The 25,294-nt window shown below is 32.9% G+C and overlaps 1 protein-coding gene and 1 non-coding gene across 17 annotated transcripts; both read right to left on the reverse strand.

Moving 5' to 3' along the window:
- Nucleotides 1-508: 508 nt before the first annotated feature.
- LOC107888795 (cyclin-dependent kinase D-3) lies at nt 509-6,013 on the reverse strand. Of its 16 annotated transcripts, none has more exons than XR_005901715.1 (9): nt 5,482-6,013; nt 4,669-4,967; nt 4,480-4,588; nt 3,674-3,799; nt 3,284-3,519; nt 2,967-3,210; nt 1,234-1,400; nt 1,128-1,162; nt 509-883 (listed from the first exon to the last, which is right to left on the reverse strand). XR_005901715.1 is itself a non-coding variant. In XM_041077674.1 (7 exons), exons 1-7 carry the CDS (start codon nt 5,584-5,586, stop codon nt 1,395-1,397), a joined length of 1,125 nt encoding a protein of 374 aa, XP_040933608.1. In that variant the 5' UTR covers nt 5,587-6,013; the 3' UTR covers nt 509-1,394. The 16 variants fall into 16 exon arrangements, 2 of the variants coding, with proteins under 2 accessions (XP_040933608.1, XP_040933607.1); XR_005901714.1 differs by having other exon boundaries at nt 509-886; XR_005901710.1 differs by having other exon boundaries at nt 1,128-1,140; nt 2,902-3,210; nt 5,482-6,011.
- Nucleotides 6,014-20,904: 14,891 nt separating this feature from the next.
- LOC121207488 (small nucleolar RNA R71) lies at nt 20,905-21,010 on the reverse strand. Its single transcript, XR_005902577.1, has one exon. It is a non-coding gene; the product is annotated as a small nucleolar RNA R71 (small nucleolar RNA).
- Nucleotides 21,011-25,294: the final 4,284 nt, after the last annotated feature.

Consider the following 25,294-nt stretch of genomic DNA (forward strand, 5'->3'; position numbering starts at 1 on the left):
TATTTACTGCTTAACATAATTAATATTCTTAAATTTTTTTCATTTCATAAGTGAAATATTTTGTTTAAAATTAACCGCAATTAAAAAATAATTTTTAAGAAATATTACCTTTGTTATAATTTAAAATTATTTAATTTTTTTAATAATATAAAAATAATAATCTATTTAATTTAACTCAGTCCTATAATACAAATACCTAAAGAGAACTATAAATCTCAAGATTTAATTGTCAGTCGTTGGACTTTCTCCTACCTTGTGCAGCCCGGCGACTCCAATAAAGAAATTTTATAGACTCATGGACAGACCCAGAAAATGCGTCGACATGATAAACTTAAGTAAAATTTAACTGACATGAATACAAAATAAAATTCTTTCTGATTTAAGTTCAAATTATTAAATTGCTAATCCATTGTAATAGTTTATTCTGATTTTAATTATTCACATATCGGATTTATTAATTATACTTTCCTTTCAAAAATAATGATGATCATAATTTTAACAATATGAATAAACAAACTACCAAATCTAAATAAATAAGCGCATCCAATGATCTAAACAATCATATGGTAAACAAATATTGTTTTTTATCAAATACAATATTGGGAAATTCTACCGCTCAAACCACAACTTCCAAGATTTACTAAAATTTCTCATACCAAATATTCAACTTCTAGAGAAATTTGATGAATTTTGGTGTGCTGTTGGAGCTCACGCTAAAACTTCCCCAATATTAAGACGGAAAAAAGATGACGCGGTTTGAACCTGTATCATCTAGAGGCCAAAGGGAAAGCTCTAACCACTTGCAAAAAGTCGAAAACATGCAGGAACGACGGAACACAACTTAAAACTAAAGCATTGACTGATGAGTGATGACTCTCATACCCTGCTGGACCATACCATTCAATCAGAATAATAGCCTGACTAAATAAGACATCATTTTGAGTTTTGTATAAACCAGAACCATCAAGCTGTCGTCAAGCACCAAAATATCAACAACAACAACAACAAAAAAAAAAAAGAATTATTCTTTTTCTCGTCTAGTTTATGTAGACCAAGCTATGTTTTAATTTTTACCTTCTATGGGCTAATAATAATGCAAATTTCATCAAAATGTTAAAAGGAGTCACCTGTCGCTTCTTCCTTCAGAGTGAAGAAAAATCCTCTGAAAAATAAAAAATCTTCAGCTTCTTTATGATTGTATAGGAAACCAAGTTGCGGATATAGAAAACCCACCTTGGTTGGTTAACAAAAAACTCCAAGGAGCCACCATATAGTTCATAAATATCCACGCTGCATAAACACGATACCGGCAAAGATACAATTTTGTAGACTTTTATTTTTCTTATTCATTGTGCTGGAAATCAAGATCAAGTTTCCTCTTCAGATGAGATCTATCAGCACTGCATAAGAAAGGTTAAAGAAACAACTCACTTACCTCACATATTTTAACATACGATAAACACGTTTTCTTCCAACTCCCCCCATGTTCTGTACCTGTCTAATGCAAATTCCATGTTCTTCTTTTAATTATATTTATATATAAATGATTTGACCAATCAGAAATTCAAGCTACAAACCTATCAATCAATATTCTCCTCGGACACATCATTGTAGATAAACTAAAATCATTTTAAAACAAAATCAAATTCTCTAGATTCAATAGATTATCCAATCAAATTTCACCTGGAAGTCATCTTATTATACATATACACATACATAAGCATGCAGAGACGTGCAAAAGCGCAAAATCATATTGCACCTTAGTGCACTCAAGAGAATGATTTGCCTTTTTTTTTTTTTTTTTTTTTTTTTGGTGCCTTGCGCCTGAGACAATATAGCATTCTAGCACCTAGCCTGGGCATGAAAATACAGATTCCCTCAAAAAAGGCAAAATGGTTTTACTACATCCCTTTCCAAGCTCACAAAGCCATTTCTACACAGACCCACCATCCTGAAAGAGACACCCAGCATTGCATAATATCAATTTTTTTCTGAAGAAACCCTACAGGAATTTGAACCAATTGCGCTCCATCCACAATCTACTTGGAAGTTCTCTTGTAAAGGTTATTGATGGTGAAATTCTTTTCAAGATGCTTCCCATATAAAGATGAATACCTTCATAAGGACTTTTCTCTTCTAACAATTTTGTAGCAGTACTTTCAAACCCTTCCATTGAGCTGATCTTGACATCCAGTGTAGTCAAGGTGTGTGCCTAGGCGCACCTGCGCTTTAGCACCAGATAACAAAAGCGCCTCAAACCTTTCAGACAAGGTGCATTTAATCAGGTGCACGTCTTGTGCACCTAGGCATGCCTTTTTATACCGCAGTAGGCATAAAACCAACCTAACTGAAGTTCTTTCTAATTTCTTTTATTTTTCACTCTTTTCATTAGACATACCTTCACAGTAAAGAAGGATAGTATTCAACTCTATGCTTCTTAACATTTGAGTATTCAACTATACACACACGCGCGCACACATACACATGCAAAAACTCATATATGCATATTGCCTCAGGTGATGGAACCCTTATATTGCCCAGGCGCAAGGCACAACAAAAGTGCTAGCCACTGTGAGAATATTCACCATCACTACCGAGCAATGGAAAGTGCTTGATACTTTATAAATTCACATGACAAGGAGCTTGAGGTGTTCTGCAACTTCATGACTTGCTTAAGAACTAGGTTGAGGAATTTTGATGAAGAGGATACCCTAGATGAAGATTTAACAGTCTATGCTTGATATAATTTCTTTAACCCAAGCTTCCCAAAATTAATCCATTTAAAAGTTGTTAGAAGGTTTAAAAATCCACTCGAGTTGAACCACTAGATGTTGCACATTTGAATCACTTAAAATGCTAGGATGAAAAACCATTATCAAAAGATCACACCATAGCTCTTACCTGTTAATTGTAGGCCTACTCATAGGTTTTGAGCCAAAGATTGAAAAATCTACAGACATTGGTACCTGTTCAACCTTTCCTGCAATTTCACCAACTGCCTGTCGAACTTCACCAACACGCTCATCGATCTTCTCCTTTTGGTTGGAATTACCTTCAAACCTCTCAGGATCAGGCATTACTCTCCTTGACTTCCATGGGGGAGAAAGGACAGTGGGACCTTCCTGGGGATTAAAATCTGATGCTTGCGTTTTAGGAGCGGGCCTAGGGAGCTTAGCTGGATCTGTAGGTGGAGGTGCAGATGAAAAATACCTAAACAGGAAATAAAATGAGAAAAACGAACCAAACATAGTCCTCATATTTCTAATTGGAAGATTTCATTTACCTGTGCTCTAATGCTTGCTTCACTGAAATCCTAGCTTTTGGGTCATAAGTAAACATTTTCAATAATAGATCTAAAGCATCATCACTGGCCATTGGAAACAAGGAGCGCAAAGGTGGTGCAGGAACATATTGGTATTCTACATAATCAGGAAGGTATAACATATCTGGCCATTGAGAAGATGTTGGGGTCCCAAAAGCTGCAAAGATCTTTCCTAATTGATCAATGTCACTTGTGCCCTACAAAATGTTAAATGTTGAACCAATGAAAATGAGAAAATATACTAAGAAGGATACTTTAAACAGATGACATATTGATACAGTGCTCTGTACCAAGAATTAACTCACCAAAAAAAATGCAAGTATCAAAAACACTGAAGACAGCTAGGTTCACCTGTAGAAATGGTCGTCGTAGGAGAAGTTCTGCAAATATACAGGCAGCTGCCCAAACATCCACACCAGAACCATATTGCTTGCTACCAAAAAGTAATTCAGGAGCTCTATACCATCGAGCAAAGACCTATGCATAGTTGCATGGGTTTATATGTTAAAGCCAAGAGGGTGTTAGAAAACAATCCAAAATAAATGCCATAACTATCAATTGTTCAAAAACTAGATGTTGAAATGCTACAAAGAAAGTATATTTCTGAATAAAAAAATCTAATCGCATGGAATGTGCAACCAAAAAAAAAATAGAAAGAACATAAAATTGATCGAACAGCACTTTGTTGCTTGCTGTTGTTAGTGTCTCTCCATAAACCAACTATAGTTACATGTTTGTTTTAATATGCTGCAATAACATATCAATGGCAAAAGTTAATGACACCAAATTAAGGATATATCACAGAATACAGTGAACATCTACCAGGAAAACAGCATGCTTGTTCTGTGTACAAACCAAGTGATAGCATAGCTAATAAAGCCAAAATACAGAAAACCCGAAGCTAAAATCAGAAACAACAAACATATTAAGTTTCTATACTTTTCCCATACAAAAATAGTGTTACTGAAAAACAACTGATTGTTGGATGCAATGGTCAATTCTATAAGCTTAAGGTTAGCAAGCTAGAACTGCCACTAGGTAAGCTTATTCCTAGTAGAAAATACTAATTCAAGATATAAGTCGAATTTATGAAATTATGGAGAATAGGATTTTACTCAAAGGACTAACTTGACATCCATTGGCAGCAATAAGCTTACCTGGTGAGTAAACTTACGATCTGGACTCCCAAATATGCGTGCTAATCCAAAGTCAGCAAGTTTAAGCTGACCATTGGGTCCTATCAGCAAATTATTTGGCTTCATATCCCTTTAAAACACTATAATGAGTCAAGCAATTTAAGACGCAGCAACCAATAAAAGTAGACTTAGAGCAGAGAGAAATAAGACCTATGTAAAACCCATTTCCGGTGGCAAAAAGAAAGCCCTTTTAAAGTCATCTGAATGTATGATTTGATGTCAGCTGGTGAGAGAAAAATATTCCGGTCTCGAATAACAGCTTCAAGATCAGTCTCCATGAACTCAAACACAAGATGCAAGTTACCCTTGAGTGGGAATGCATCTGTTAACTCAATTATATTGGGGGCTTTAAGCTCCTTCAGAAGTTTAATTTCTCTGAGTGCGGTAAAATTAACCCCTTCCTTTTGCTTTCCAAGACGAATTTTCTTAATTGCAACAATCTGTCCTATCTGCAATCGACCAACAAACAACTAGTCTCAGAAAAGTCGAATCAACAATTAATTTCATAACTGGATATGCTTAATGTTATTGTAGCTTTTGCTACTTTCTGGAAAGCTCATTTGGCTACCGATAACAATTAGTAACATTTTAACTGTGGGCAACACAAAGGAACATTTTTGACTAATTAAAACTTATAATTGTTTCTTAGAGAACAAAATGCATTATTTTACTTTTATGCATAACAATTATGGTCGAATTAGAACTTTTTAAGGCCAAAGGCAGTCTAGCATTCTTCCTGCAGTTACTCCATTCAATTGGGCCCAAAAACACATTAAAAAGTATTAGATAGTGAAGAAACAAAATCTGATGCTACAATGTATCCGAGAAAGAAAGAAAAACAAATATAATTATGCATTTTATTCATACTATCAAAAACCAAATTAATCTATTGCTGCCTTCGATTTTATACGGTTTAAAAAAAAACATAAAGAATGAAAAAGGAGAATTCGAAAGTTAGGTTACCTTCGTATCGATGGCTTTGTAGACAACACCATAAGTGCCTTCACCGAGAACCTCGCGTTTCAAATACCTATCCGCCACTTTCTTCGACGGTTCCATTTCTGTCATTTTTATTTTATTTTCTTACTTGTTTTCTTTTAATAAAAAATTGCTTTTGTTTATTAGAATTTTCACAACGAATTATTCTTATTTTCTCCAAATTTCCATTTACCAATCTTCAAACGCAAAAAGGAAAATGTGAGAATCTTTTTCGATCTCTGAGCTCTGGAAAAAAAAAGAGGAAACAAAATAGATACGATTGGAAATTATCGGAAATCAGGAAAAGCAAGAGAGAATTGAAAACGAAAAGTGGCAGGAAAATTTTAGATTTAAATAATAACCAGACATCAAATTTTGATGACAATATATACTCAAAAAAAATGAAAAATATATGTAATTCTCGGTGAAGTATAAGCTATGGCGAATGGCGAGAGAATTTGACAGAGTAGAGTGTGTTAATGGAGAATTATTAGTACACAGTTGACGCGTTTGGGGCCGGATAAAAAGGTTTTTGGGCCTAATTCTTCCTCATTAAAACTAGGTACGCCTGCTCATGGCTAGATTACTCGTCCAGGTTGAAACAACCACTCGAAAAAATAAAAAAATTCGTACAAAAATATAATATGCAAAAAATGGGTTTGAGTAAATTTTTTGGTTAATTTTTTATATGATCTGGGACTTCAATAAGATTTTTTTGCTACAATTCGGCCGGTTCAACTCAAATATATTGTGTTATAAAAATAATTATATTAATAATATATGTTATAATAATTTTATATGTATATATATTATATTTATATTAAACCATTAATTTAATAACAATTAAAATTATTATTCAAAATTTAAAATAAAACTTACCTAAATAAGCAACCCAATCCAAACTATAAAATTTTAAAAATTATATTTAATACAATAATAATTTTATATGTATATATTATATTTATATTAAACCATTAATTTAATAACAATTAAACTTATTATTCAAAACTTAAAATAAAACTTACCAAAATAAGTAACCCAATCCAAACTATAAAATTCTAAAAATTATATTTAATACAATAAAACATTTATTATATTATTTATGTTTTTTAATATAATAAAATATTTATGATATTTATGGTAGTGTTTTTTAATATAAATACTTTTTAATGTGTTAGGAAATTTGTATTTTAGTATTTTTTTAGTGCATTTAGTATATTATATATATTTTTTTTAAAAAGTTACTTTTAAACAAAAACTAATATAAAAAATCAAATCCCAAGTTTATCTTCATTAAATTGGGTTAGGTTTGTAAAAAAAATTAAGCACATTTTTCGAGTAGGGCTTGAAAAATTGGTCTAGATAACTTACACAGACTTAACTTGGCCCAACCCATCAACACCTCTAAAGCTAAGTATATTCTTTTATTATTTTTCATGTTGGCTTTATAATTCATTTCAAGATTTATGGCTGTCCTTTTGATGTTTAATGTTTGATCGTGCATTCTTTCCTTGAGAGCACAACGTGCCCTATCACTACATCTAATCCAACACTTGTTGATATAACTCATTATCTTTAATCATTTGATAGTTTAAATCAAAGCATCAATTCTAGCTCAAACTAGGTCATGCCTTCCCATAACTTCTCAACATATATCCACCAAATATGAAAGCAACACATTTATGAAATTCAACATATATCAATATATCATTAATAGTAATATCTTAAACTTATATTAAGTAATCGAAAGAAGCTAGCACAAACTCAAACAATCTATTCTTATCAACTTTTTCATTTCCCTTAACCATAAAGGACTCAGCTACCTCCTTAGCTACAACAACCAATTGAAACAATGAAACAAGTTAGGAAAACCATATTCAAGCATTAAAACAACTAAACTATTAATGTGATGTAATTCAATACAACAAGATACTTTCTCGTTTTTACTTAAAACTCAAGAACTCTTCTCTAGCCCAACCAAACCTAAAATGTAACCTTAAAAACTTCATTAAAGCTTCTAATAGTCACCAACAACACCATCTAAAACTTTTCCTCTCACTAAAACCTCTTAATCACTCACAGTGACATCTTAATAAATCATTAACCGAACTTCAATCTAACTTAAGTTTCAACTATAGCACTTTATTCTAAACTTCATTCCTAACACCAATATAGCTCAAAAACATCAGGAAAAAACTTGGATCAAAGGTTTCTTTCACTAGCTTGAAAAAATGCTCAAAAATGGAGAAAGTGAAAATTAATATGGAAAATCAAGTTTCAAGGATCAAAATTCATAAATTGATGTTAGAAAACATTTTACCTTAATGTAGAAATTAAAATGAAGTAAAGAAATCAAAGAAAAGTTCAACTTTTCCACTCCTGTAAAAATCAACGTGAACTAGCAAAAAAAAAGAGAAAAATGTTGAAATCATGATCATGAATCTTTGTTAAAATGATAAGGTTTAATGAAAATAATTTACCAATTCTGAAATATTTAGTGAAAAATCTTCTTCTTTTTTGGTTGAGAAGAGATGAGAAGAAATTGAGAGAATTTTAGAGATGCTTTGGTGAAGTTTTCGTGAAAATAGGAATGGTTAACCATTCTCTCTAACCAACTCCTTTAAAAAGGAAATATTGTTAAAATGGGATTAGGTTAATAATAGCATAAAGACCTCAAACTCTCTAGATCATATTTCATAGTATTCACACATTGATCTTTCTAATTTTGTTAACTTCACACTTTAATCCATAAGCCTTAATTACTAAACTCTTCTAGATAACCTCATAATAATTCTAATGCATGACTAATTACACATTAATGGCACCTTAATATTCCATTGTACCCATCTCTAAAAACTTATTGGTTTAGCTTGTCAAAATGACTTGGCTTAAGAAATCCAACCCAAAATCAAATTTTTCGACACCAACAAAATACGGGTTGTTACATATAGTGTCAAGGATATCCTAAGCCTCTTTTAATGTAGTAAATTTGGAAATCCTCTTGAACTCTTGGCCATCAACTCCACAAAAAATTGAATACAGTGTCTTTTAAGTTTTCATTTGTTAACTTCTCCTCCTTAGTGACCCATGTAAGCTTTAATTTTGGTGTCTTCACTCCAAAGGTTTCAATTGCAAGGTCTTTTCGCCAGTAAGAATAACATGTCAGGCTTTCTCATCTATATACTTTATAAAGGCCTTTACCTATCCTTTCAATATGCATAGTTGGAGCCATCCAACATTAGAGGACGTAAGATAGATAAGCCTTCCATTTTTTAAACAAGAATTGACATAAGGAACACCATTTAATTTATCAAGTTTTAGGCTATAATTTAAAAAAAAAACAATTTTTGCAAGAACAATCTAAGCAATTATAATTGATGAGTGTAACAATTGAAAAACAAAATACATAACAATTGGTTAAGTAGTTTGGTAACCACCTACGTCTCAGGGGCCTTGCCCAAAAAGGCAATTCATTATCTTCAATCACATACAAAGAATGGTTTAAGTCTTACCACTCACTAGTGTAGCATCCCTATACTTGTACCTAAGATCTAGATCTCTCTCCATTAAGTTTCCTCCCTAAGAACTTAGTTTGAAAAATCAAGTGACTCACTTGCTTTATGTACAAAATGCACTCTGTAAAACACATTCCTAATGAATAGATTAAATGCTAAAATTCTCGATACAAATCACCTATGCAAGTCTCTCATTTATGAATGTTTTTGGACTTTCTAACATATGGGTTAATTACCATCTTAATCCCTACCAAGTAAGCTTGAAAAACAAGTTTTAAAGTATCCTAATAAAGTTTAGGATAAATAAGAGATCTCCACAAAAAAATTGTTATCATGCATTAAAAAACTTATACTTTTAGGAAGGTATTTTTCTTCACCAATATGGTCACTACACTCCAAAATCTAGTAAACATTAGAACTCTTAAATGAGTTTTTACAAAAAAAAAATTATAATTTCATTGATAAAGTTGGAATCAAGTAAACTTGTCCCTCCAAACTAAACAAGGATTTTAGATAAGTACATGTAGATTATATTTTAAATCTCATAATTGAAAATGCTCGTTTGTTAACTTAAAGTTAAGAATTTGTTGGGAGTTCAAGTTGAGCTACTTCAAAAGATTTATATTTGTTAATAGCTAAGAAGTAGGGGTGAGCATTCGGTTCAATCAAGTGAAATTTTTTTTCAAGTTGATGAGTCCTATTTTATCATCTTAATTCGATTTGAAATATTTTTAAATTAAGTCGAGTGAAATGAAATTCAAGTCAAGTCGAATCTAATCGAATCAACTAAAATTGTTCGAGTTAAATTAAAAAGTTAAACATGTCAAATTAAAATCTTGTTACCGTATAATTGATTTTATGTTGGAGCACATAAATTTGAAACCATATATATTTGAAAAAAAATTCAAAGCAAAATGAGAAAAGAAAAAGATATTTTATTATGATAAACTTGAATCATTAATTAACTTATTTAGGTCCCAAAATTATCATTTTAAAAAAATTTAATATTCTAACTTTCTTTTAGACTTGTCCATGGGTCGGGTCAGGTCACCCGAAAAGTGGAAGGGTTTAGGCAAAAATATAATCCCGAAAAATGGGCTTAGGCAAAAAAAGGACCCTTTAGAAAATGGGCCGGGCCTTGGGTAAGGTTTTTTTGGCTTGGCTCGACCTAGATTTGCAAAAAAATGCTATTTTCCCACTATTTTGTTGTTGTTTTTCCACTGCTTTGCTTCTATTTCACCATTATATTTCTATTATTTTGTTGTTATCGTTTGAATATTGTATAACTCTTGTTTTATTGTTAATTTTGCTACTATTTTAGAGGCATTTTCTTGTTAAGTTGCACTTATCTCAGTGTTATTTAAGTATAAATAGTGTTTTTTTTTCAATTTGTTGGGAAGCATCTATTTTAATGTTTTTAGTGTTTTTGATGTATTATATTTTTAATTTTTTTATATAAAAATAAAATAAAATAAATTTAATACGGGAGGATTAGTCCAGGCCTGGGTTTTAGCATTTTTATCTATTTAGGGCTTGGGCAAAAAAGAATAGGCCTAGTTTTTGGGCTAAGCCCATTTGTAACACCTGATTATCTTTATTGGCTTGAAATTTAAAGAAAGCTTGGATTAAATTGAAAGGATTAGCAAATTGTTGAACTCCACTAGGAAATTTAGAAATTTAAATGGTCGAATTGTGATTAGTTGGATCTCAATTCTAGTTTAGCTAGGATGGATTGACTAGTTCTATACTGGGAGACAAAATGATTAAGGATGAATGGTAGAGATGGTTAGTGAAGATTGTACTATAGGTGTATATACATATGAGTGCGTGGAGACAGAATTTTCTCAATTCTGTTTATAAATCTGTCTCTCCATAGCATCATCTTCTTTAGTATCTTTGAAGAAGAAGAGGATATAGCTAAAGGAAGCTCTGCATGTCGTAGCAATCGTGTGAATTGAAGTCTGGTAGTAGAGAAATTGACGAACTGGTAAGATTCCTTACCTCTCTGTACTTGTGGATTGAAGAAAAAAGTAGAGTAAGAACTCTTAAAAGCTTCTGAATAATTATGGATTCTAGGTGGTTAAGGGTTGAACACCTTTAGTTTAATCGATAAATAATTGTTATGCTTAGCTATCAGGACAAAGGTTGCCCTGGTGTTTGGACAAGCTAAGTTGATGAGGATAAAAGAATCCAGGTGTGTCTTTGTACCTTACCTTCTGGATTATAGATGATGTCATGTGCCTTGCATGTGTCACATTGATTATGTATTGAGGTTACCTAAGTTTATAGTATGTGTGTGTGTGTGTGTGTGTGTGTGTTGAAGAAAGAGTGGGCTTTGTTTGTACACAATACTCTGTGAGCTCTTGCTAGTAGTCTGTTAGTTTGTTTTATGGTAGATAGTGGATGATAGGTAAAATGGTGTGATGTATGTATAATGATAAATTGTATGATATGCTTGAGTAATGTATGTGCAGTGTGAAGGGGAAATTATTGATGGGTTAGATGGAGTTAGGATTTTGGAAATAGTGTTTCTGTGTATCGGCATATGGTGTTGTTAGGCACAAATCGTGATTTACGAAGCTCTAAGCCTTATGAAGGGGACACTGTGGTGTTTGAGCATCAAGATCAAAAATGGTGAAATAGAGGTATGGACAGACGAATAGGGAAATGGAATACTGTTAAGATTCCCACCATACGATGTTACTGGGTACAAACTGTGATGTGCAAAGCTCCAAGCCTTACAAAGGGGACAATGCAGTGTTCGAGCATCAAGTTTAAATGTTAAGCATAATGATATTAACTCGTCCTTTGACGCAATAGCGTGACGATGGTAATTAGGTTCCATAGAATAACACCACGATGGCAGTCAGCAGGCTCTATGGGGTGACATCGAGATGATGGTAAAGTCCTTCAAGACAACACTTCAAAGAGGTTTAAGGTGTAAGACTATAGCTCGACTATGACAACCAATGGAGTCTTCTAGGACATTAAACATGGGGAATAATGTGTCAGACCATAGCTTGACCATGGTAACATAGAGAGTCTCTCAGGACAATAAACACGAAAAAGTTTACCAGAACGTAAAACATGGGGTTATTCATGTGAAATCCGTAGAACGGTATACCAAGAGACACACCAAGGTATAAAATAGAATTCACTGTGTGATGGGTGTGCTAAGTCACAAAAACGAATGAACTTGTTGCGTTTGGGGAACAAGACCATCAAGATAATGAGAGAATTTACCAAAGGCGATAACGGGTAGAGCCAAGAAAGTATCTGTTGGATCTGTTGCCCTAAGTGTAGTATTTTCATCTAAGAACACTTGTAATTTTTTTAAATAGATTGGTTAATAAAATTATTCATAAATTAAATTAATACTTTGTATAATTTTCGTCACATGGTTTTTACGTGAAAAACAAAATGGAAGTAAATGTTGCTCATTATGTAACACCTCCTACCCATATTCATTGTCGGAATAGCGTATGACACATTACCGGAGTTTACGAATTAATTTTTTTACTCAATATAGCCCCTTTATAGATATCTAACCTTCCCTGCAAATTTTAAACCGAGACCAATCCACATCAACCAATTCAATTCAATATATTTTCAAGATAGATTCATGCATATTTATAAGATAATCTCATCACATACCAAAACCAAGATTTGTTAGCCATACCAATGGCTAACCTTACATTCATTTCATATTAACATTTACTTTATTAGCTTATACATGCCATTGATTTCCAAAATAAAGTTTCTTTATATACCGAAATCTTGAGGTTGATAGTGTGATGTTTCTCCAACCGAATCCGACCTCCGAGCTCTTAACACTACAAAACAGGGGAAAAGGAAACAGGGTAAGTGCTTTGTGCTTAGTAAGCCCATGTAACAAGAATTATACTTACCTAATATTTTCAATACAATGCAATAAACATTCATATATCCATTCAATGCATTATTACCCTAACATGCACAAACTCAACATTCAAGTTAGTATAATAATTTCCATATATCAATAATATATACCATGATTGATGATTTCATCAATACTATGATTTCCATTCCCTTGTTATTCTTCCATATTTATCCTGTTTAATTTCTTGGAATTTCGATGGATTTTCAGAGGTACACTTTTAGTGTACATTTCTGGGTCCGTCAATTCATATTCATGTGCGCACATTTCCATTTCAGAGAGCACACTCCAGCGAACCTCATCCTTACAGCGGGATTACCAATCCAGGATAAATCCCCTGCAACGACAATTACTCTAAAGAGCTTGGATCTGAATTACCAGTCCAGGCTAAATTCAGACCCTAATTCGGATTACCCGTTAGGGCTAAATCCATTTTACACATCTTCTTCGGGAGGGCTATATCAGGATAGGATCACCCGTCCGGGCTAGATCCTTTTTACCGTCAATTCCTTTTCAGAGATCCATCAAATTTCCTTTCATTCAACTGGGATTTCTTCCCTTTTTTATCAAATATATCAATGTTTCATCAATTTTCATATAATGAACATTCAAATTATATTCACATCAATAACATACATTTCAAGCATTTAAGAATATAATTCAAGTTACATGAACTTACCTCAATACTTGTTCGTATACAAAAATCAACTAATCCTGAACTTTTTCCTTTCCTTCGTATTTAAATCTTCTGGATATAAATAAATAAATTTAATTATCAATTTAATACATTTCATGTTAATATGCAACATTCTCTATAATTTCATTATTATTTATAGTTCATTCAAAGCTGTCTATTTGAGTCATAGTCACTAAATTATTTTTATCTTGAGCTACAGAACTCCAAATTAGGATCTGTTAATTTTCCCTGAAACTAGACTCACATATCTTCTTACCATAAAATTTTCAAAATTTTTGGTTTAGCCAATAAGTACAGTTTATTCTTTAAAATCACCCATATTTTGCTGTCTGACAGTTCTGACCCTTTTTCAATAAAAATTAATTATCTCTTCATACAAGATTCAGATGATGTTTCTGTTTGTTTCTATTGAAAATAGACTCATCAATAATTTTAAAAATATAAATTTAAGCCCCTAATTATTTTTATTCAATTTTTTACGATTTTTCAAATTAGAATAGGGGAACTCGAATTCATTCTGACCTTATATCACAAAATTCATTATATCTCATGATTTACAAATCTATTGCTTACACTGTTTTTTCTACGAGAAACTAGACTCAACAAGATTTAATTTCATATTTTTTTCATCTTCTAATTCAATTTCTAAAGTTTATGGTGATTTTTCAAAGTTAGTCTACTGCTGCTGTCCAAAACTGTTTTAGTGCAACCTGTTTATTACCATTTTTCCCCTAAGCTTTTAATAAATAATAATTTCGTCCCTACTGAATTAGCCTCTCAATTGAGCTGATTTTTCTCAATTAACACTTTATTCTATCACTTTAAACTACTTTATAACCTTTAGGAATCAGAATTTCAGCAATAGGCTTTAATTCCAAATATTTTCACAATTAGGTCCTAAAAAATCAATTTCTATTGAAATTACCTAATAAAATCATCTCATAAACAAATTAAAGCTTAAATTTCATTCTATTTCATCATAAACTTACAGCACTCAACCATGGTGACTTTCAATTTCATCCATGAAATCCAAAACTAATGAATTTAATAGTAGGACCTAGTTGTAAAAGTCTTAGAAACACAAAAATTACAAGAAATAGGCAAGGATTAACTCACTTGGTGCAAAAATTATGAAATACCATCTTAGAAAACCCACCTATGGTGTTTTTGGCTGATGAGAATGAAGAAAAATGAAGAGATTTCTAGATATTTCAAATTAGTCCTACTTTTATTTAGTAAATTTTGTTATTTTCCCATTTTGCCCTTATTTCAGTAATTCTCCTGATTTTTCTCAGCTTATGCTGCCCAAAATATCTCCTTTGGGCTTATTTTTTCTTTAGGTCCCTCTTCATTTGACAATTGAGCTATTTAATCCTTCTAGTAACTTTTACACCCTTTTCAATTTAGTCCTTTTCATTTAATTACCTACCCAAACGTTAAAATTTTCTAACGAAATTTTAATACCACATTACTAACATTTTATAAATATTTATAAAAATATTTCCTACTCATTTTTACAGGATCAAGGTCTCGATACCTTGTTTTTACCCAAGTCCTTCAATAATTCATTTTTCTAACTAACCACTAAATCGGTAAAATTTTTCTATCGACATTTTAATACGATTTTCCTATCATATAAATATTCATGAAAAAATATTAAAATAAATTTCTCTTTAAATCGAATTTGTGGTTACGAAACCACTGTTCCGATAACCTTGAATTTAGGCCATTACACATTAATTGTCTAAATGTTAAACTAATACTAAGTGGTATTACATGATCGGATTGTAGTATGGAAAAACTTGTATTAGTAGATGAACCTAAACATGTACTTAATCTAATCGAAAATGAGGAAACCGATCAAATGACTAATATGCCGTCTATCAAGTCCAATTGCAGAAATGTCTTGTCTTAGGCATTGGAGCGGATGACTCCCAGAAGATAGAGACATAGATGTAACTGACTGGAATGACAGTACATTGGATAGGATCCAAGTAGAATAGAACTTGAACCCGTTTATGGATTTATTCACTTGTGAAATTCATAGTGTGACATACCTAAATCCTGAATGGATGACGAAGTATGTATGTGTGACTCGTATACTTTGATGTAAGAAAAAGCATAAGTTCAAATAGATAATGAACTGAAAGTTGGTGCATTGGGTGTACGACTTCTGTAGTATGTAGCATCATTCAAAATAGTGAAATTCATAGCACAAAACATGGGTAAATGTTATCCTCTTATGGGCATTACATGGTTGATGGAAAGTAAACGTGGCCACGAGTCGTCCGTCTTTGTAATGGATGACTTTATCACTATTTGCTAGTAATTTATTTTTCTTGAAGGAAGTTGTAATGGTTAACATGAGATAAAATAGGATCATACTGGGAGAACAAATAGTATCCCAAAGAGATAAAAAAAATATCCTATGAGGGTAACACACTTATGATAAGGTCATTGACGAACACAGAGTAGTTACTTTTGTAATGGTATGTTGTTAGGAAGAGCTTAGTCACGATACTATAGTGGAATGACTTCGTGACTAAATGATTTTATAATTAATAGATGAAAAGCTGAAACTTAATTATAAACCATTTGAGATGCAACTACATATGTCCAATCGGTCCCTTTGCTAGCTTGTTGAAACAAAAAATGAATTGCTTGTTTGAATAGAAATGAACAGATTGAATAGGAAAAGAGAAATGAGAAACATTCAGGAATGATTATAGTTTTCTTTGAAATGGAGAAATGGAATTATTTTGAAATGAATATAGGTTTCCAAAAATGGAAATAGAAATGGCAGTGGAAATAAAAATGGAAATAATCCATTTGCAATCATATATGGCTTACTTAAAAAATGATAGGAAGAATGAATTTATATTTTTGAACTATTTTGAAGGTTGGTAATGAAAGTAAATAATTTGGTCATAATGCATATGTTGAGTCATGAAATATTGAACATATTTTTCCAAAATTTTACCAGGGTTAAAATCGTCAAATTTTTACTAGGGGTAAAATTGTCAAAATTTTGCTAAGGGTAAAATAGGGATGAGAATTCTTTTTTATATATAAATATTTAAAGTTTATTTTGGGAAATAGAAAAACTGAATCTGGTTGAATCACATTACGGAGTACTGGGTCAAAAAGGCCGAGGAAGTACTCGTAATTGTACCCGAAGTGAGAGTGGCCCAAAAACCCTTATAGACATGAAGGGGGCAGCAACCCTAGTAGGAATAATAGGGTGTGTCATCCAATCTTGTCCTATTCTAAGTAGGATGCTATTTTTTATTTGAAATAAACCATTATAACTCAAAAAGGATTCTACTTTCTCTTCCTATAAATAGATGGCACCGGTAGAGCTAATAACAGAAATTTGAGATATTTTTATTCTGCTAAAAATAGAGAGAACTTATTCTCAGCTCTTACATATATTTTTCCAAAATAGCAATTCTATTGGTTTCTATTAAAAAGAGAGAATTTTCATTTTCACCCGAAAATGAGAAAACTTTTTCTAGTTTTGTGTTTGATTCAATTGGTTTGAGCCCACACTTGAAGCAATTAGTGGTAGAGAATAGCGGAGAAGATCATTTGTTTGAAAGACGAGAAAAATAAATGTAAGTTAAGCCAAAAACACGGGTACAAATTAGGATAAGCTTTATTATTTTAAGTATCACAAACAGAGTCAGTTTTCAAAATTTTAAATTTTCGTTATGTAAGAAAACTGTTTCCAAATTGAGATTTTCCAATAGTATCTAAACCCAGTTAAGGTGAAAGGATGAAGAGACTCATTAAATAAGAAGGTAAACATAACATACATCAAAAAGAGTCCACCAGGGAAGCCGTGAGCCCCATATTGTTTAAGTAGATACGTAATAGGCTGTAATAAGAGCAATCTTAAATTGTAAGCAGGAAAGGAGTAGCCGAAAGATTGGTTAGCCCAATAAGAGTCTTTATGAGAGAAAATGCCAACTCAAGGTTGAATGCTCAATAAAGTCCGTTAGAGAATAGTTTAAAGCAGAGGCCTGCCAACACTATGAAACAATATGAAAGTCTTATCAAAACCTTCACAAAACATCTGAAAAGGGAATAGTATGTCAGTACCGCATGTCTAATGGAGCATTTTAAAGGAATAGGCTGAAAAGACGGCTACTATGGTGCTTCATTGTGGGTACTAGTTCTCCAAGGTAGTGAGGATATTGTATTATGGTAAGAACATATATATGACAATTACTTGGGTAGTCTCCAAGCTTCACCAGTCAGAAATAATGAATATGAGTATCAGGGATACAGAATAATGAGAGATAAGGATGGGGTGAGACCCATGAGAAGACATGGTTGGGACCATAATGTATAGGGCATGGGACTTGCTAATTAAATTCGTAGAATCTTCTATAAAATTTAGGGAGTTCAAATTTTGAGCTAAAAATCTCAATTTCTTAAAATTTATGAAATCTTACACATACTTATATACAGACTTCATTAAGTTCTAGGAATACTTTATGTGCAAGTATAATTTTTTTAAGAAATAAATATGTAGTGTATCTAGGAATACTTTATGTGTAAGTAATAACCTCCCTAAATCAATTAGGGCATCCAAATATTATTAGGACTCTTAGGTCTATAAATACGACCCTTAATTCTATGAATTCTTCACTAAATTTTTTATCGTCAAAGTCTCTGTTCTAAGTTTAGTTCGTAGCTATCAAGGTAAGCCTCTATCTTGTTGAGTGTGATTTTCCAAGTTTGCATTGTATGAATTCTATATGTCTTGTTCAATACGTGTGTATGCTTGTTGCAATCTAGCCAGACCATCTACCAGTAAGGATAAAGGTAAAGCTAAACTTGTTTAAGTTTCTACATTTTCCGGTGAGTGGTCTGGAATTCTTTGGATTATGTTAATGATCTACCGTAATTTGGTGTAGCAGATTGAACTAGTGTTCGCACTTGAGGAGCTTGAATACAAACACTGTGGTTAAGTTTTAGCTAAGTTTTCCTAATTTTATTTACATTCAATAAAATGTGTAATTTGAGTCCTTTGTTGACATTAGGGGATGAATGAGGTGTAAGGGTGAGCTAATATGCTTTGTAAGTGTGCTAGAGACCGTTAAAAGGTGTTTTAACTCGATAATGATCATTGTGTTGCAACATAAAGAGTTGGATGTCATAACATAAAGAGAAAAATAGAAGAATATTAAGATTGCCTTCGGTGTCGCGACACAACTTAAGGATTTCGTGACACACCCCTGAAGATGAAGCATACTGCCATTGATGTCACGACACTGGACTTGGTGTGTTATGACATTACCTCTGTATAGGAAATAATTACGAGCCAGGGGAGTTTTGGTTCACACAATCAAACATTAACGCATGAGGATGACAACTGACCTAGGATTAAGGACGACGACCACTTTAAGTCCATAAATAGGCTAAATCGAATTGATGAAATAAAAAAAAAGGCAAAAAAAATCTTTCTTTTTCTATCTCTGCCCAATTTTTTGTTGTCTTACATTTATAATTTATACATCTCCATTTATACATGAAAACTAATTCAAAATAAAAAGTGTAAAACCCATTTTATCTACCTATGCAAACTTGAATTTGATTCATTTAACACATGTTATGGACAACTTTTCATATTGTATAATTTTTTTCCTAGTTTTAGTCATTAGTTTTTCTCTTTTCATAGGCTTTAGGTTTATTTCATTTTTGTTCTTCACTTTAGCAGAAGATATCATATTTTTGAAGTTGATAAAACTCTATGAGGATTCAACATTCTATTCAATACAAATCAGGCTTCTTCTAAACTTTATATTCTTGAATTGTTATTCATGTCTATTCTATATATCAAATCTATATTGTTTTTGAGATCTATGAGGAACTAATCCTTTTCTGGGGAATTAGCAAGTAGATTATGATTAATTAACTACTTTGTATGGGTTCTCTTAATGGATCAGCTATTCGGGAAAGAAAGAATTTAAATCCTAGGCTTGACGGCCCTAGGAAGTTATTAAGGTGGGAATTAACCCAAAATTGATATGGCGTATCCCTGAACATTGTAACCCCAAATCGGTCTAGACTGTGAAGTCGAGAGATAAGTAGTTCTTGTTGAGTCGTTATTCTAATAGGAGATCAGAAGATCTTGTTGGGGTATTAACTAGTTGATTGAACAAGAAAACCCAAGGCGACAGTCGGTTATGATTACCGAAGCGAGCTAATTATCCATGTTCAAATTTGACAGATTCTACTATTTGATTTCTCGTTATTTATTTTCTTCTTTTTCTTATTATTAAAAATCCCCCAAAAACATTTCTTTATATTTCATTGTAATATAATCTATCTATAGTACTAATTAGATCTATTTGTGTTTAAGTTAGAATTAACTAGTGTTCGCCTTCCTTGGGTATGATCCTCAAAGTACTCATCTACTTTATTGTAACTATATTACAACCTAACCCGTATACTTGCATATATCACCTTTTAAATATATTTTTGAAGAAGATTTCTACTCTGGACGTTGGTACGTCCAAAGGCGATTAAGTTGTTGGTGCTGTTGCCAGGGAGGCAATGTCTCTAATTTGATTTTAATATTTGCATTTGAATAGAATAATTAGGAAACTTTTATATTATAGCTACGATTTTATTTTCTTATTTTTACTAATTTCTTCTCTTTGGGTTTAGTGCATGACTCGTAGTAGGGGAACATCTATAGATCCATTAACAGATCTAGAAAGAGTAATTCGTAGGAATTGTCAACAGTAACAGCAATAGTAGTAACAATAAATGCAGAACCAACCACCTACTGTAAGTAATTTACCACTATGAGATAATGCACTGTTCAATGAGGTTAACAATAACAACTTAAAAGATCTATCACCACTACCACAACTACTCGCAAATGTGGCATGTAACAAAAGAACTTTGAGGGAATATGCATTGACGAATCTAGATATGGTTCAAAAGAGTATAATGAGACTAGTCATCACAGCCAATAAATTTGAGATCAAGCCAGCTATGATCTAGATGATCCAAAAGAAAATTGCAGTTTCGAGGAACGATGATAAAAGATACGATTTAGCATTTCAAATGGTTCCTCCAGTTTTTTGACAATTTTAAATATAATGGGGTCATAAATGACACTATTCATCTCCGATTGTTCCCTTTCTCATTAATAGATAACACTTTCTCTTATTTAGATTCGCAGGCATTAGGGTCCATCACAACATGGGAGGAACTTGTAGGAAAATTCCTACAAAAGTTCTTCCCCATTAGCAAGACAGTCTAGCTAAAAAAAGAGATTACTATGTTCAAATAGTTAGAGGGAGAGAGTTTTCATGAAGCTTGAGAGCATTTTAAGTTGCTGAGTAAGAAATGTCCACATCACAAATTGCCCAAGTGGTTACGACTGCAAATTTTTTATAATGGGTTGGATGTATACGTAAGGTCATGATTAGATGGAGCCGCATGAGGAGCCTTAATGAACCGAAAGTACAAGGATGTGTACAAATTAATAGAAAATATGGCAACGAACTCCTACCAGTGGCCAACTAAACGATATAATATGGCTAGAGACCATCTACAGTAAAGGTTGTCCTAGAGGATGATAGATATTAGTAGCCAGTGGATAGAATCAATCGCACAGAGTTTGAAAATAGTGCACCATCCATATATGGAGGGGACAAACCACTCTTTCATTATATCAACAATCCAATCGAGGATGTGAATTACATAAGGAATAGGGGAAGAAACCCTTATTAGAATACTTACAATCTCGGATGGAAAGATCACCTAAACCTGAGATGGAGAGGAAATCAAAGAGGAGGTAATGCTTCGAATCAAGTCAAAAATGCTAATTATCAACATTTTTATTTACAGAAGCCTTAGAAAAGGGCCAACCTAAATGACCATACTGTATGCGATCAACGCTTGGATCGGATAGAGAATGAGGATAGATGTGAAGCAAGTGCAATATGAGTGCACTAATTCGACAAAAACATTGACTAATTTGGAAGATCAGATGAGCCAATTGATGAGTGTGATTGGAAATATCAAAAGAGAAATTGGCATCGACATTCTTAGCAATATTGAAAATAATACTCAAAAGGAAGGGAAAGAGCTAGTGAAAGCAATTACGCTTTGTTCGGACAAAATCTTGAGTAGCCCAAACACTTTGACACAATAGGAGACAAGAGAGGATGTAGAAGATCTTCAAGAGGACCTCGAGAGGCTAACAAAGAACCAGAACTAGAGGAGGTAATTGAACCGACAGCTGAGTCGGAGAAAGATTCGACCAAGGAATCTGCTATCACACAGGTACCATTTCCTTCAAGGTTAGAAGAGAGACAAAAACAGGATGCAGATGAATTTGTAAGCTTTTTGAACTTGTTTAAAATGTTAAATGTTAACTTTCCCTTGATTGAACTAACTAAGAAAGTCCTTAAGTACGCCAAATTTTTAAAAGAAATCATGTCTAAGAATAGGAAAAATTAAGGCAGGTGAACAAGTTAATATGAGTGCTTCCTGTAGTGCTATTATATCTAGTCAGGTTCCCCAAAAGCTAAAAAACCCAAGAAATTTTACGATCCCTATAAAGATAGGAAATATCCATTTGAATAGGGCCCTATGTGTTTTAGAAGTCAGTATCAATTTAATGCCTTTATCTGTATGTGAAAAACTTGGTTAGGGGACCTCAAGAGCACTCAAATTACACTACAGTTGGCTGACAGATCCTCGGTGCATCTGAAAGGAGTATTGGAAGATGTGTTAGTCAAATTATGTAGCTTTATCATTCCGACAGATTTAGAAGTCTTAGACTTTGAAAAAGATCTAGAGATACCCATTCTGTTAGGCAGACCTTTTCTAGCTACATCAAGGTGTACCATTGATTTAGAAGAAAAATAAATTAATCATGAAGATTAATGGTGAAACATAAAATTTTAAATGTGGTCACCAACAAAGTGGGGAAAATTGGGAAAAGCTATAAGAGTATTGTAATGCAATATCTATTTATAAATCTGATTACCCCAAAGTAAGGGAAATATTTTCCATAATTAGTACATGTTGAAAGAACAAATTTAAAGAAAGTGACAAGCGAAAAAAGGTGGAGTGGCATGAAAGGCAATGGACTACCACTAAAAGAAACAAAAATGCATCATCAAGTACATTAATAGAGCAGTTAGATGAATCCAGCAATAAAACTTGGCAAATTAAATTAATATTTAATTTTATGTAAATTATTATATATCTAACTAATTGTTTAATCTAGATTTTAATTTGTATCAAATTTACATTTTTTTAGGAACCATGACTGTAACGCCCCAAAACTCGGCTTAGAAGTTTAGACCGAATCCTGGAGGTGACATTGGCCACCAAAAGTGGCAGAAACAAAAACTTTAATTCAAACCAAGAAAAACTTTTTGTTCGTTATGTTTGAAACAATATTAAATAGCATCAAACATTTGGAAATAAAATCCATAGTTTCTAAAGTTCAGTCCAAATAACACCTTACAAAGTCCAGTATAAAACCTTGTATCACAGTTTATATAATCGTTTTACAAACCGACTTAAAATTAACCGTATAAAACTTATAAGATTTTACTTAAGTCGAATCAAACTGTATCTTTCTAAAAGGGTAGACACTACAAAGATGAGCTACATGAGCTTTGTGTGAGTCTGAAACATGAACAGACGACAAAATACTAAATGACACAATAAATACTTTAGACAAGCATGTGCATAAAAATATCACTTACGAAAGTCTCAATTTGTATGTCAAATACAATATCAAACCAAAGAAATGATTTTCAAGTCATACGCAATAATCAGAACATATTACATGACATTAACTATATTGTCAATAACCAGAAGTTCACACAAACAGACAAAATATTCTGACAAACAGATGTATATTCAGATGCGAATGGATACACAAGTCAAAATCCCACCCCACTAACCAAACACCACATTGTCCATCCAGCACATCATATAAAGGCTATGATAGGCTCGTCCACCATGCACACCACATAGAACCATAATAGGTTCATCCACCCAACAGACCACAATGTGAAACTATGCCACTTGAGTAACTGTATACAGCTGAGCTGATATACATATAGGATAGTGCGGTAAACCGCCATACAAAAATATCGCAGTTAAAATTGCTAAGTCTATCTTCCTTCTCTTCATAACTAGATCCCAAAATTTTCGTGCTATGCAACAAAGCACACATTCCGCAGACATTATAGAAAAATGGGCGTTAACAGTTCCAGTTGAATGGATTTAGATTTGATTACACTTGTATTGTAATATTCAGTTACAACAACATTAATATACTCATACTTATTCATCACATAAACGAGCAATAAAATTAAAGATAATAAACGTACATATATACACGAACCAAAATAAATCGAGTCCCAAATACACTTACCAAGGTTTGTATGAGGGTTAGATTACATAGAAACATAAAATAGACAGTTTCTGACTCAAAATAAAAATTCTACAAAATAGGGCCACATGGCCGTGTGCCCCAGCATGTGGAAGTGCCCAAGCCGTGTGGAGGCCTACACACCCATGTGAAGGCCATAGATGCCCGTCTGAGCAGGCCGTGTAACTCACTATCCAAAAATGCCAAAAATAAAGAGTAGAGGCGACACGACCATGTGTAGATCTCATACGCCAGTGTGGGTACACAGTCTGTGTGGCCAGGCCGTGCAGAACCAAAAATCATCAAAAACCCTAAATTCCCAACTGCACACGACCTGGTGGACCACCAGTGTGCGTCACACGCCTATGTGGCCACCCGTGTGGTCACGAAACCACACCGAAATAGCCTAAAATTCGTGTCTTTAACACTAAAACAGTCTCTATACCTTAGAAATCCAGAAATATACTAAAATAGGCCGAATATCATGCAATCTGTGACAGCCCAAAATTGACCCTAGTCGGGAAGTGGTTTCGGGACCACAAAACCGAGTCATAAAAATAATTGATTTCCATATTCTATGCTTATTATGTGTGTACATGAGTATGTGGAAGTTTCATTCTCCAATTTTGCCAATTGCATGAGAAATTATTAAATAGGGATCGATATGAGACATGGTGAAAATATGATGGGCTAATTTAAAATGGTCTATTAATGCATGTTGTGAAAATGATGGGTTTGCATGTCAAATTACCCAATATTTGAGCTAGTGGTTGGCCATGCTATGGGTGGAAACATGTTGGGAACATGTTGGCCTAGTGAGGTATGTAGGAAAAAAATAAAATAAGGAGTATGGGTAATAAAGAAAGGAAAAACAAAAAAATGAGTGGTTGTTTCCCCCCATTGCCGTGAGCTAAAGAAAGGAAAAGAAAAACTTGTTCATCCTTTTTCATCCTCTTTTGACCGAAAATTCTAAGGAAGGAGGAAGGAGTTCTTGCTTCATGTTTGGTTTGGAAGAGGATTAGGAGGAAGTTTGGCCATGCATGTAACTAGATTGAGGTATGTTTGATATTATTCTTTGAGATTCATGCATATTTTAGTTGTTAGCTTGAGTTCTACCTAGCCCATGGTCTAAATCTTGCTATGTGATGGAAATGACACTCGGCCATGGATGCATCATTCTTGGTTGATGTTTGATGTTGTGGTGATGAGGCATGAAGATGAGTTAAGATTCGGCCTAGGTGGAGTTT

The sequence above is a fragment of the Gossypium hirsutum genome, chromosome A09, assembly GCF_007990345.1.
Source record: "Gossypium hirsutum isolate 1008001.06 chromosome A09, Gossypium_hirsutum_v2.1, whole genome shotgun sequence".
NCBI classification, from domain to species: Eukaryota; Viridiplantae; Streptophyta; class Magnoliopsida; order Malvales; family Malvaceae; genus Gossypium; species Gossypium hirsutum.